The following is a 15,211-nucleotide window of genomic DNA, read 5'->3' as shown; positions in this document are numbered from 1 at the left end:
ATACATACGTCCACACTTGTGGAGTAACGGTTAGCGCGTCTGGCCGCGAAACCAGGTGGCCCGGATTTGATTCCCGGTTGGGGCAAGTTACCTGGTTGAGGTTTTTTCCGGGATTTTCCCTCAACCCAATATGAGCAAATGCTGGGTAACTATCGGTGCTGGACCCCGGACTCATTTCACTGGCATTATCACCTTCATCTCATTCAGACGCTAAATAACTTGAGATGTTGATAAAGCGTCTTAAAATAACAAACTAAAATACAATAAAAATACATACATACATACATACATACATACATACATACATACATACATACGTAGAGTTAAGAAGAAAACGGAACAAAGTTAATAATTTGATAGTTTATTATTATGGTCCGACGTTTAATACCATAACATTGAAAAGCTCTTGTACTCTTACTTAGACACTTTTGCATTTTGTACAGGGTGTCCACAGAAAATCTTCGTAATTATAAACGGCTATATCGTCTCTGCTGGTAGTCATATGTTCATGAAAATGGTGACACCAAAAAAAAAAAAAAAAACTAAACATTTTATAATGCATACTTCACAGACACTCAGTGTGCATCCCGCATGTCATACAGCAGACATGAAAGCGATATTCCCTCTCACGCCGCACGCCCTCCAACATATCTACTAGAATGGACTCAATGGCATCGGCGATACGATATTGCAGCTCTTGAAGATTCTGAGGCGATCGACATTCATAGATGATAAGATGATAATCTTTTATGTAATCCCATAGAAGAAATCACATTCAAGTCGGGGGACCTCGGTGTCCACTTGCAGAAGACGTTGTCTTGGTCTCCAATGTACCCAATTCACCGTTCTGTCAGTTGGTGGTTAAGATGGTCACGGACATTTGCTACAATGCAATAATGCAAAAATAACAAAAAAACTGGCAAACCTGAACGAACGAAACCCGTATTAACAGATTATATTCGCGTCTACTGCCATCTATTACTTTGCTGCCAATTAGACGTACTTCAGTATTCAAAACAGGAATTCTCTGAGTGGTCCTTTCTTACGATACTAGGCCTAGTATAAGTTCTTATTGCACACGGTTACGAAATTATAGCTGTTTGTAATCACGGAGGGATTTTTTACTTTTCGGTACTCATTTTTCGTAGGTACTCATGTAGAAGAATGGTAGAAGTCACTGTTCTGTAAAATTGTACTATTTCGTTTCTTGTTTTGTTTGTTGTAGCTCTAAGGACGGTATCATATAACATCTGCAATTTCGACACTTCTTAATTTACAGCACTTTCTATTTCAACAATTGTAACAGAATTATTCTGGCATTTATTTCGCAATCTACAGTACATTGTTAAAATTAATTACAATGGAACTGTTAATGAGCTCATGTCGAAAATTCCCCTCAAACTGCACACAGATCTCTGCAACGAATATACAAAATATATTTTTAAAAATATTGCTGCCATTGTAGCTTTATTTTGTCATTTATTTTACATATTTAAAACAGTAGATGCTATAGACCTTCTGCACTCTTTTCTAAAACTTTTCCTTATTACATTTTTTTTTTTTTTTTTTCAGTTTTCAAGTTTACTGTGTTTACCTTTATTTTCCATGAGTGACATAATATTTTAACTATTTTTTTTTAACGTTGTGGATAGCCTTGCTCTTACTTTATGGTCTGCAATTTATTTATGTTAATTCATTCGAACACTTTTTTTCAAAATCAATAAATGCAACACGTATCTGAGGACAACGGGGAATATGGAGAACAGAAAAATAGAAATAAGTTGAAGAGGGAGATTCTGACATGATTTCCACATGTCACATGGTACTGGTCGATGTGTCCTTGAGCCGTTGTCAAGGTTTCGCGCCAGTCGATGTTGTTTGAAAATTCACGTTCGATATTTGTGTTCGGCAGACTAGTCCGAAAAATCGGGCAGCGGGAAGGGAAAGAATATCGTTTACGCATGCGCAGAATGACGAGGATTCGGTCCGTCTGGCTTTCTCTCGGCGCGCAGCAGTCTGTGCGCGGCTATGAACGCGGGTGTCATGAGTTCGTCTCCAGATAGCGGTTTGTCCCACGAGGATCTGATCTGCATTTGGTGAGGTGCTTCTCTTGTTGTGTTCTGTTTGACAGTAAGGTGTTATGATGTAGAATTTGTGTGTTAGAGCAAGAGACCGCCTGGGTTTCAGGAAGTCTTATAATGTTTAGTCGTATTGTATTACAAATTAGGGAATGAAGAAAATTTGGAGGACACACTTCTCTATGCGGCACTTCGGAGGAAATCAAAACATTTTCATATGTAGCACATAAAATTTCAAATCTCACATATTTTTTTTAGAAATATTGATTAAATTTCAGGATGTGGTAACACTGTAATCTTCTTTGCTGATGCTGCTGTCAAGAGTATGGTGATACAGCTATGCTCTTTGGGTGAATGGTTAGAGTCTAACCATTCACCCAAAGAGTATCCATATCTAACCGTTAGATAATGTGGTTTACAAGAACAGAATCTTTGATCCCTCTATCTTTCTTTCTTTCTTTCTTTCTTTCTTTCTTTAATACAAAATTGTAACGTCTTTTCTTTATGTTTTTATTTGCTTCAATTGTTTCATGTAATAATAATAATAATAATAATAATAATAATAATAATTGCTTTATTTAACCTGGAAGAGTTAAGTCCGTAAGGCCTTCTCTTACACTCAACCAGGATTAAAATTTGCTTACGTAGTTGAACATAAAACTGGATCGGAATTAAGTAATTACATACTGATACAATTTAGGTACATAATGAGACCAAAAGAGGTAGTTACATAAAAATTCACCTCATAAAATAAAAATAAACATAGTGGAATACATATTAATGTTAGAATCAAATACGAATCACATAAAAACAGAAGCCGATAATTCAATTAAAAAAAATGTACACAATAAAAATAGAAATAAACACATTAGTATACGTATTAGTATTAGATTACAATTAAGTAGGATTTACATAATTACGTAAACCAGAAACCGACAATTGAATAAAATGTACACAAAAAATAGATTAATAATAAAAAAACAACACAGTGGGATACATATTGGCGTTAAGTGATAAATGAACACGATTTACGTTATTACGCAATAAAAATAAGAAACAAAAAAATAAAATAAAATAAAAATAAATACAGTGGAACACATTCCATTAAATATTTACAACGCGTTAGGTCTGGCAACTCATCATGGATTACATAATTACATAAAATGTAGAAAAAGCAGTCATTCTAAATTAAAATAAAATGTACTAAACTTAAAGAATTTGGCGGTATTTCAGTCTATTTAGAAGAATCTATCCCTTAATCGATAATCCGATGAATAATTCAGTCATTTTTTGTTATGTTTTTCATGTATATTTTCTATACCTTATAGATGACATTAAGTTAGAAGGACCATATGCGGAGATTAAGAGGAAGACAAAAAATAGGAGCGACTGGATAATGTTGGGTTTGCAGTGAAAGACCTGCCCTTGGACAGACCCTATGAATGAATATATTTTGTTGGAGTAATTTATTTATTTGGTTGTAATGTAATTGCTTTTGATTTAATAATAACAACATATAAAATAATAATTTTTTGGTATAATTTGATATATGCTGGATAAGAATAATCTTATACATATAAATGTGAATACACAAACTTAAAACTGAGTTTGAAGTTTATGAAATTAAATTGGTGAAATAATCCTGAAAAGTTTACAGAATTATCTCGAGGATCTGTAATGCCATTCGTGTATGTTTAAAAATTGAATGACACTTGGGATTGAACCGGAATCCTCTGCTCCATAAGCTAAAACAAATAGCCACTCACCCAAGCAGCTAAACTGAAGACTCATTCACTCCTTTATTCTGGGAAGAATAACTCAAGATTTCATAAATATGTTATACTGTAAATAGGAGAGTGCTTTTATGCCAAAGGATTGCGTAGTGGAATTTGTCCGATTTATTTTTATTCACCCCGTTTGACTAGTGGACTATTCTATGTCTAAGGGCCTCGAGGTGACTTCCGCGAACTCAATTTTCAGATGTCACTAGCAACCCTTCTTCCCGCTGTCGCACAACACTGAAATTTTGGTTACACTCCTTTCTCTTACACCGTAATTAAGGGACCTAATATCAGAGCATAGAATGCATGAGGTTACCTGGCGAGAGATCCTTCCTCTAGGAACATGTGAGACTCACCTAAATATGGTTGCCAATTTTTCAAAATAAAAAAGGAAGATTTTATCGACATTTTTTGTGACTCATGCTTTCTTAATTTCTATTAAAATTACATATTAAAGGATTACATCATTGTACACACACTCACATTTTTGTGTCTTAGTATCTAATTTTTCCAGACGTTTGAGATGAGCAGGGAATGTCGCACGTATGGGCAAATCCAAAAATGCATATAGATTAGTTGGGAGGCCGGAGGGAAAAATACCTTTGGGGAGGCCGAGACGTAGATGGGAAGATAATATTAAGATCGATTTGAGGGAGGTGGGATATGATGGATTGGTCTTGCTCAGGATAGGGACCAGTGGCGGGCTTATGTGAGGGCGGCAATGAACCTCCGGGTTCCTTAAAAGCCAGTAAGTATCTAATTTTTAACGACACTTTCATATTTTGCAACTGATTTAGCTTTATTTACAATGTACTGTCATTTTAATGTCCCGCGCCGTGGCGTCTCGGTCTAAGGCATCCCGCCTAGGACTCGCGTTACGGAATGCGCGCTGGTTCGAGTCCTCATGGGGGAAGAAATTTTCTCATGAAATTTCGGCCAGTGTATGGGACCGGTGCCCACCCAGCATCGTAATGCACTTGGGGAGCTACAATAGGTAGCGAAATCCGGTTGCGAATACCAGCTACAACGGCTGGGGGGATCATCGTGCTAACCACACGATACCTCCATTCTGGTTGGATGATCGTCCACCTCTGCTTCGGCATGTGAGCGTGAGGCCAGCAACCGGCTGGTCGGTCTAGGCCCTTCACGGGCTGTAGCGCCACGGATTATTATTATTACTGTCATTTTAATACATTAAATAACTCTTTGCAGGGCATGTCAAAATTTATAACGATTTGAAGCTCTGAATTTATCAGTTCTAGTCAGCATCTGTTCCTCACATCAGGCCATTTGTTCATCATTGAAAACACTCGTTCCACAAACGCATTCGATCCACGTATGCTCAGTATGAAACATTGTTGTTGTTTAGTCAACTGTCCGAAGACAGGTCTGAACTTCACAAGTGACACCAACAAGGCACCACTTATGAGGCAACTAGGACAGGAGATAATGCGATAGGGTGGTCAGTGCCTTTTCCCCTCCGTTGCATACATCGCCGACTAGCTACATATTACACTAGTCAGACTTCAGATGTATACAAACAATTGTTCTTTCTCTGACACATATCGTCAAGTGAGATGTACTGTCTAATAATAGATGTACATATCAGCCAGAACCTCAATAAGAGGATGTATGAAACATACTATGAGTCGGGAAATATTTGGCACTTTCTGCTGAGGCATCAATGTTAAGAATTTGACCCACTTAGACACAGCATCACCATCTTTAGCATTACTTACTTACTGGCTTTTAAGGAACCCGAAGGTTCATTACCGCCCTCACATAAGCCCGCCATTGGTCCCTATCCTGAGCAAGATCAATCCAGTCTATCATCATATCCCACCTCCCTCAAATCCATTTTAATATTATCTTCCCATCTACGTCTCGGCCTCCCCAAAGGTCTTTTTCCCTCCGGTCTCCCAACTAACACTCTATATGCATTTCTGGATTCGCCCATACGTGCTACATGTCCTGCCCATCTCAAACGTCTGGATTTAATGTTCCTAGTTATGTCAGGTGAAGAGTACAATGCGTGCAGTTCTGCGTTGTGTAACTTTCTCCATTCTCCTGTAACTTCATCCCTTTTAGCCCCATATATTTTCCTAAGCACCTTATTCTCAAACATCCTTAACCTATGTTCCTCTCTCAAAGTGATAGTCCAAGTTTCACAACCATAAAGATCAACCGGTAATATAACTGTTTTATAAATTCTAACTTTCAGATTTTTTGACAGCAGACTGGATGATAAAAGCTTCTCAACCAAATAATAATAGGCATTTCCCACATTTATTCTGTGTTTAATTTCCTCCCGAGTATCATTTATATTTGTTACTGTTGCTCCCAGGTATTTGAATTTTTCCACCTCTTCAAAGGATAAATTTCCTATTTTTATATTTCCATTTCGTACAATATTCTCGTCACGAGACATAATCATATACTTTGTCTTTGCGGGATTTACTTCCAAACCTATCTCTATCTTTAGCATTAGTCAGTAAAATTATTACAGACAGTATTTTACTATTACCCAGCGCCGAATTCGAAATAAAGGAAGAACGTGTTGTACGTGGAATAAAAAAACATAAGGCCACATTAGCATCCAGAAAACGTAAGAATGCGGGAAAAACATACAACCTGCAAGTGCAAACCCTAGCCCTAAATACCGCAGTTTCTTTTATAGGAGAATTTATAAGGAAACTAGGACGAGCATCCTTTACAAATGTTACGATTGGCTGCATGAGACGTATTCTAATAAAGCGGTCTCTAGCGGAAGTCGTAGAAGTAATGCTATCAACATTGAGAAGTTGTAGCATTATTAATGAAAGGAAATTTCCCCTCCAGTCTCTCAACTATCACTTCAACTAACCCAACCTAACCTTGTCACAGTCCTCGCCTCCTCCTCTTTTGGTCCAGGGAACATTCATTCATTCATTCATTCATTCATTCATACATACATAGGGTGCTATTCATAGACATTTCGCAGCACGCGCTACGAGCGTACTAAACTAGCCCCGGCTATCCACTGGTTACTAGTACAGAATTCAAATCATATCCTATCGCTAACACTAGTTTATGAATACGAAAAACGCTGATCATCCACCGGAAGCCCGCGCTAAAAATGTCTATGAATACGGCCCCTAGTGTTCTGCCCATGGACAGGTCTTTCACTGCAAACCCAGCATTCTCCAGTCTATCCTATTTTCTGTCTCCCTCTTAGTCTCCTCATATGATCCATAATGTCGTCTATCATCTGATATCTTTTTCTGCCCTGAATTATTCTTCCGTTCACCATTCCTTCCAGTGCATCCTTCAGTAGGCAGTTTCTTCTCAACCAGTGGTCCAGCCAATATCTTTTCCTCTACCTGATCAGTTTCAGCATCATTCTTTCTTCACCCACTCTTTCCAACAAAACTTCATTTCTTATTCTGTCTGAGCACTGCACACGTTCCATTCTTCTCCATATCCACATTTCAAATGCTGCTTCTCTTCATTTCGTCGTAATGTTCATGTTCTTGCCCCATACAATGCCACACTTCATACAAAGCACTTCTCTAGTATTTTCCTTAGTTCTTTTTCCAGAGGTCCGCAGAAGATGCTCCTTTTTCTATTAAAAGTTTCCTTTGTTATTGCTATTCTCCTTTTGACTTCTTGGCAGCAGCTTGTGATATTCTTTTTTATTTACACTAACCTTCATTATACTTTTAGTCTGGGGAAAATACTCGTCTTTATTTATTGTAGACTTTATGGAAGGAAATGTGCTTGGTGAATAGTACAAGCACTGAAATGTCGCTTCTCAATATGTTAAACAGACAACTTTATCGAGCGTCACAGCTTTCATGGTCGTATGGCGTAAGAAAACGAACAATTAATTTTTTTGGCAATAGATTATTGACGAAATCAAATGGTGAAGTACAGTGAAATCTTGTTAATCCGAACCCCCGATAAGCCTGACTTCGTTTAATCCGGTCAGGAAAAAAATGAGTTTGAAAAAATTAAAGGATCTTGTTTTAAGATTTATTTTTATACATTAGAACTATGAAATTACAATAATTATAATATTACACCTATAGTATTAAAAATAAAGAAAATCCATTAAGTTTGCATTAAAGTAATTAAACTATTGTATTATCGATTACACATTTTACTGTATAGTGTATATAGGCCTATGCCCTTTAAATATACCATAATAAACGTGTTTTGTTGCTATAAACGGAGTTTTAATGCAGTTTCTACTGTTCTTTTTGGTTATTTCGGTTAATCCAGACTTTCGTTAAACCGGTCAACTTATCCCCCCCCCCCAATTAGTCTGTTTAACGAGGTTTTACTGTATTTGATATTAAATATTAATGCCGCGTCTGTAGTTCAAGTGTTAGCATGCTGGTCTTCTATCTAGGCAGGCCGGGTTGGAATTTGTGGTGGAAAAACAGACGTTGCAGATGGTTCTTCTCAGGGTATTCCTGTTCCCTCTTTTATTCCACAAACACTCTCCACCTTTCCTTATTTCATTTATCATGTACAGACCCAGAAACAAAATTTGGGCCACCTGAATTTTCCAAGTTCCAGTTATAGCGTATACAAATCTCGGATTATATCTCTGCCGGTGAATGACCGGTAAATTTCAAACGACTTATTTTATCGTTGGCGACAGAGCATTTAAAAGCACTGCGAACTTATCTCCTTTCCTCCTCCCTACCGCAAACGTGACGTTGCACAGAGGCAGAGATATAATCCGAGATCTGTACATACTGCGCATGCCGAGTGCTTCAAGCGAGGCCGAGGTGTACACACGCGATCGCTTTGGCAGCTATTGAATAGTAACATGCGTTGCAAGAGCGGTATGTTGAAGTTTTCATGTTCGAGGAAAAGATTGAAGAAGCGAAACGTAGTTGAGCTTTTTAATTTCCGAGAATTGAAAGAAAACATACCGCTCGTGTATCGTACATTATTTTGTGCGAAGATCGTTTATTAGATACGTGAAAGAGGAATTTCTAATTAGTTGCAATGAAATCTCCATCTTGGTTTCTGTTCAACGACGGCAAATTTGCAAAACAAAACTATCTATCATCAACATTGTTGCTTTAAAATGTTTTCTGTGTTTACTATACTCTAGCAGGCCGTGATATACGTCTGTCTTTTTTTCCCCCCAGTCTATGATGAGTCTGGAATCTTGTTGATTTTTTCACGGCTTCCTTAATGTTACTTGCATCACGAATGCAGTAACTTTAGTGAGTTGTAGAGTTTACATAATTTTTGCAAATATTTAAAAACAATAAGTAACAGTGCAATTTAGGTGAAATTGCAGTGGTAAGTTTCCAATTTATAATTATTACTATATTGAACGTCTCTAAAAATATGTTACAAGCCTGAAGCAGTAAAATCAATATGTCACTTAAGCGGTAAGAAGAGGGAAATTGTTATGTGCGTTAGGTTGGGAATACTGAATGTGGAATTTTAGACTTTCCGCGGATTGGTTTTGTGCGGAAACCAAGCAAATACGCACGATCTCGCACAAAATAATTTTACTTCGATTGTTGTCTCAAGCATCAAGGCATTTTAAAAGATGCGAAGGAAATGAGCAGTGTTGCCAATCTAGCGATTTTTAATTGTTTTTTTTCGGCAACAGTTTCTTTTGTCTTTTCTGTTGCATAAATAGGGATTTAGCGATTTTTTCAGTACCCTCTAGCGACAAAAATAATACTTTCTGTATTGATAATAAGGAATCTAGCGAATTTTTAACTAATGTTTGGCGATCTTCCGGACACTTCAGTGCTAAACACTAAAAGTAGGCCTACTATATATATATTTTTTTCTTGGATTATTTTACGACGCTGTATCAACATTTCAGATTATTTAGCGTCTGAATGAAATGAAGGTGATAATGCCGGTGAAATGAGTCCGGGGTCCAGCACCGAAAGTTACCCAGCATTTGCTCGTATTGGGTTGAGGGCAAACCCCGGAACAAACCTCAACCAGGTAACTTGCCCCAACCGGGATTCGAACCCGGGTCACCTGGTTTTGCGGCCAGACACGCTGACAGTTGCTCCACAGGTGTGGACCCTACTATATTCCTCATAATAGATGAACATTTGTAAATCTTGCAGTAAAATATAACGATGGTAAACAAAATGTAACCTGTATAATGAAAACAAAAATCTTCCGCACCAGGATTCGAACCCTCAACTTCCTGGTCTCGAGTAAGCACTATAGTATAGAGCAGGGGTCGTCAACACGGAGCACGGTGGGGCTAGCGTCCCTTACCCGCGGAAAACGCAGTGCACCATGGTGCACTCCGTAGCTGCTAGCGGACATGCTCTCTATCTCTCCCTGCTGCACGACGGTGCACACGGGACGGCACCGCGTACCCTTTGCACATTTCAGCGAGTGCTGACGACCACTGGCATAGAGCGTAGAGCTATCGGAACGATCGAATAGAAGTGTCATACTCGGGATTATCATATTATACTGCTCGAGTTCGTTTACTGAATAGCTTTTCTATTGGCTGTGGTGGTAATCGATGAAATGCGAAATGTACAGAAGCAAAGTAAACACTAAGAACGAATTGGTTGATCCTATTATGGATAGTACTGCCCTCATGAAAGAACAAAACGACCTCAGAAGAGTAAGCTTCTTGTTGTCAACAGAGTGGAAAAGTAGAAATCCAGTTGTGGAATTTTTGAAACATTATTTTTTTAACAATTGAAATGTATTGACACCATATAAATAATCAATAAATGTAGTAATTAAGTCATATGTCTTTCTTTCTTGCTTCTTGTAGCGCTTATTACGCGTAACATTCAAAGAGCCGTATCTTTACACACGCTGAAAACTGGATACATGTTTATATGCATTTTTTACTCATAGTCCACACTACTACCCCCTAAAACATTTACTGTTTCTCCTGAATCACCCTGTATATTGTAGTTCGGTGTTTGCCGCTTAGACCTATTTGTTACGTTCCAATTCTGGAAAATAATGATGTAAGAAAAGATCAGTCAAATTCTCAGAGCGGTACTGTTCTCCAACCAGGAGATTAACCGTGAAAGGAATGTGCTTACTATTGCGTCATCTTTTGGAGCGAAGTAGATAGATAATATTACCGTTATAACGTCAGTTTAAAAACCATGCGCTCTCCTGCATATGTTATTTCCTGTATGGAAGGATTAAAAGGCCAGGGGTGCTATTCATAAACATTTCGCTAGCCCGCGCTATGAGCGTGCTAAACTAGCCCCGGCTATCGACTGGTTACTTATATAGGATTCATATCATATCATATCGCTAACACTGGTTTATGAATACGAAAAACGTTAGTTCGCTGATCACCCACCGGAAGCCCGCGCTAAGAATTTCTATGAATACGGCCCCAGGAGATTAACAGTGATCTAATTTTGTAACTAGGGTAGTATAAGTATATGTATATCAGTGTTCTCGTTTGTGCTTTGAGAGTTAGTCAATAGAGATACGTGCACCCACATGTGTGACCTTATGACATCTTATGACGTCAACATTCATTCACAGTATTTCCCCGCTTCGTCTCATTCCCCTGAGACTTTCTCGTGGTTGGAGTACAGTAGCTACTTCCAAAACGAATCAAATTATTGTACACAGCTAGTAACCTACTTTGTAATAATCATTGTGAATAGGAAAGTTCCATCCTGTTATCTCTGCGGTGTGGTATGGGATAACGGAAATAACACGAATTTATCTTTGTGACTCAAACTTCTGTATCTGCCGACAGCTTTGTGGATTGTTGTGGCAATGCTTCCTGAATATTATAATAAGCAAACTCTGAAATTTACCTTGATAACTATAACAGTGGAAGTAATTTATTCTAGAGACACGTATTATGTAAACAGAGTAATCTTGAGCCTGTTGATAATAATAACCAGGGAAAGGATTTATATGTAAATACATATTTACTTATAAAGCTAATATAATTTATATTTTGCATTATCTTTATGTTTCACAATGTGTAGGGTTGAAAAATCCTACTTTTATTTTCCATATTTTTCCATATTTTAGAGTTTAGTACATATTTTCGTTAATTTCCATATATTTTCCATATTTCATATAAAACAGTCCATATTATATTAGGTTTAACAATAAAACAAAACAAAATTCCATTAACTTTTAAAAATACATTTCAACAATAGAGATTTAAACACATGTTCAGTAATCCCTTTAACATCAGAGTTATTTGAAAATTAGCAGTCCTATCAACAATGGGAAAGTAAGTTACAAAACTGTATTAATTTAATTTAAAATTTTTAACAGACTTCAGTTGTGCAGCTCAACAGTTAAATGCCAGTCAGAGTACACATAGGTTCAGTTTTGTAAATCATACTATAAAGACGGTAAATATGCCAAAAGTACGTCATTCAGTCAATTTAAAATCAAAACTAACAAGTTACATTTCAGAATTTAAAGAAGATGGTTTATCAACTGACAATAAAATATTATTTTGTAATTTGTGTCAGTGTGCAGTATCATCTACACAAAAGTTCCTGGTGCAACAACACATTACAACTAGTAAACATCAGGCCAACAAACAACTAAATTCCAAGCAGAGACAATTGTTTTTAACACAACCAACAACATCGAATGTAAGATCTGAGTTTAACATCGACCTGTGCCGTTCTCTCATCTCTGCTGATATTCCTCTCTACAAACTAAAGAATAAGGTCTTCAGGGAATTCCTTGAAAAATATACTCAACATACAATCCCGGATGAGTCAACACTTAGGAAGACGTATGCTCCATCCATCTACGATGAGACAATACAGAAGATAAGAGATGAAATTAAAGATAGTTCAATTTGGGTTTCCATTGATGAGACTCCCGACAAAGAAGGTAGACTTGTTGGTAATGTAGTTATCGGTTTGTTAAGTGAACAATATTCTGAACGAATTCTTTTACATTGTGATGTTCTAGAAAAGTGCAATAACAAAACTATAGTTAAACTGTTCAACGAAGCTATGGGTATCCTGTGGCCAAAGGGTATTATGTACGATAATGTGTTATTCTTTATTAGCGATGCTGCCCCTTATATGGTCAAAGTTGGACAAGCATTATCTGTTGTATATCCTAAATTGACTCATTTTACTTGTGTGGCGCATGCATTTCATCGTGTGGCAGAAGTGGTCAGAGACAATTTCCCTAAAGTAGATTTGTTGATTTCATCAGTGAAAAAAGTATTTCTCAAAGCTCCCAGTAGAGTTAACGTGTTGAAAGAAATGTACCCTGAAATTCCATTGCCACCAAAGCCAATTTTAACTAGATAGGGTACATGGCTAGAAGCAGTTGAATATTATGCCGAACATATAGACTCTATTAACAATGTTCTCCTTGCATTGGACTCTGAAGATGCAGTCTCAATTGATACTGCGAAAACAGTTACCTGTGACATAAGTGTGAAGAATGACTTAGCTCACATTCAGCATACATTTTCATGCATCATAAAAACGCTCAAAAGTCTCCAAAATAGGCACCTTTCACTATCTGAAAGTTTTGAAATTATAAATAGTACTGTGGAACAACTGAATCGTGGTAGAGGTAAAGTTGCAGATGCAGTAAGAGCTAAGGTGGACACTGTACTTTCAAAAAACCCTGGATATGAAGAACTACAAAAGGTTGTTGCTGTGATGAGTGGTGAATCAACAGTGAAGATTAACTTGGACTTATCCCCAGCAGACATTGTGAAATTGAATTATGTACCAGTTACTTCTTGTGACGTCGAACGCTCTTTTAGTCAGTATAAATCTATCCTCAGAGACAATAGAAGAAGATTCACTTTTCAGCACTTGAAAGAAATGTTTGTAACCTATTGTTATGGTAACAGACAATAAAAATTGTGTTTTGTTGAAACTACATTGGAAGATAAGGTACGTCCATTATATTTTTTGTTTAGTTTGATTAAAATGTACCAATATTTAACGTACATAGTCATTTTTTTATAATTTTAAGTCCATATTTAATTCCATATTTTGGTAAAAATCCATATTTAATTCCATATTTTGGTAAAAATAACTACATATATATTTACATATTTCATATATTTTTAGTCCATATAAATCCGTTCCCTGATAATAACGATGCATTGTAACGCGCGGTTTATCTTCAGGATATTAGGCTTATATCGTTTTATGCAATAATGTTCAGACGATTTGTAAAAGTGGATATTTGCGAGACATATATATATATATATATATATATATATATATATATATATATATAATATTTGAACTGGTAATGGAAACGGCTGAACGGATTTTAATGAATGACCCGTCATTTTGAAGCTTGGCATCCAAGGGTTTTCAGAAAAATAGTAACTTTCAATGAAGCGTTAGTTTTCCTACATAATTTTCCTATTTTCCAAAATCTATCTTTCGTTTTTGAGAACTAATTGCATTTCAGCATAAAACAAAACACACACTATAATAAACAATAGGCTATTACACGAAGGCCATGACCTGCAGGATTGCTGACATATTTAGAGCTCAAATTCAATTGGTTATTAAAAACTTCGGGCCGTATTCATAGAAATTTTTAGCTCGGGCTTTCGGTGGATGATCAGCGTTTTTCGTATTCATAAACCAGTGTTAGCGATAGGATATGATTTGAATTCTGTACAACTAACCAGTGGATAGCCGGGGCTAGCTTAGTACGCTCGTAGCGCGTGCTGCGAAATGTCTATGAATAGCACCCTTAAAGACTTACTAAAAATAATTTGCAGGTCTGATTCTGCAGTGTGTAATTTTCTGAGTACAGCTGTGTATTGGATACTGAAATCTACAGAACTTGAGATGGTTTGATGACATTATTACCATTAGAAATGAAATATTATAGTTAATGTCATGATGTGATTATTACATATACATATTAATGCTATATTGATGATATGAAAATGAAACGTTTTGGGGTCATGTAAGTAGATCTTAAATTAGATCTTCATTTCTATAATTTACTGAGTGGCGGCTTATAGTCTATAATTACAAAACTTACTTGTTATTAAAAATCAAATATTTTTATAGTTATTAATCAAGTAGAGTTGGGTCTTTTTCATATCTTAATGGCGATGTGGTGTAGGTATTTATATGCATCATTCTCTTCAGTATTGGCTCAAGAGAGCGCAAAAATTACAGTTGCTAAGGAAAGACCAAAAGGTATTACTTACTGATAAAATAAGAAGCGTACAAAATTACTTAGACTCAGAAGATCTCTTAGCAGGATAAAATGATTTTACCCTCTACATTTCAAGCAGCTATACCAAACCTGACATTTTTTTTTAATTTTCACCTACGATCCACAATGACCTGAAATAGCTACTGATTTACTCCCACATGAAAAACCCACTGATCG

General features: G+C 36.7%; 1 protein-coding gene across 9 annotated transcripts in view; it reads left to right on the top strand.

Annotated features, from left to right (window-relative positions):
* The window catches only part of LOC138710978 (NAD kinase-like), a 242,643-nt gene that overhangs the window by 98,611 nt on the left and 128,821 nt on the right, over positions 1-15,211 (top strand). The window contains exon 1 of one of the 9 annotated variants that reach the window (XM_069842223.1): positions 2,000-2,096. The exons of the other annotated variants lie outside the window; for them this stretch is intronic. Within the exon in view, the coding sequence (XP_069698324.1) occupies positions 2,029-2,096 (68 nt within the window). The 5' untranslated portion in view covers positions 2,000-2,028. Of the gene's footprint in view, positions 1-1,999; positions 2,097-15,211 lie in introns of those variants that run through there. 9 annotated transcript variants of the gene reach the window in all.

Source organism: Periplaneta americana, chromosome 12, assembly GCF_040183065.1.
Source record: "Periplaneta americana isolate PAMFEO1 chromosome 12, P.americana_PAMFEO1_priV1, whole genome shotgun sequence".
NCBI classification, from domain to species: domain Eukaryota; kingdom Metazoa; phylum Arthropoda; class Insecta; order Blattodea; family Blattidae; genus Periplaneta; species Periplaneta americana.
This window is presented reverse-complemented; position numbering and strand designations above follow the sequence as displayed.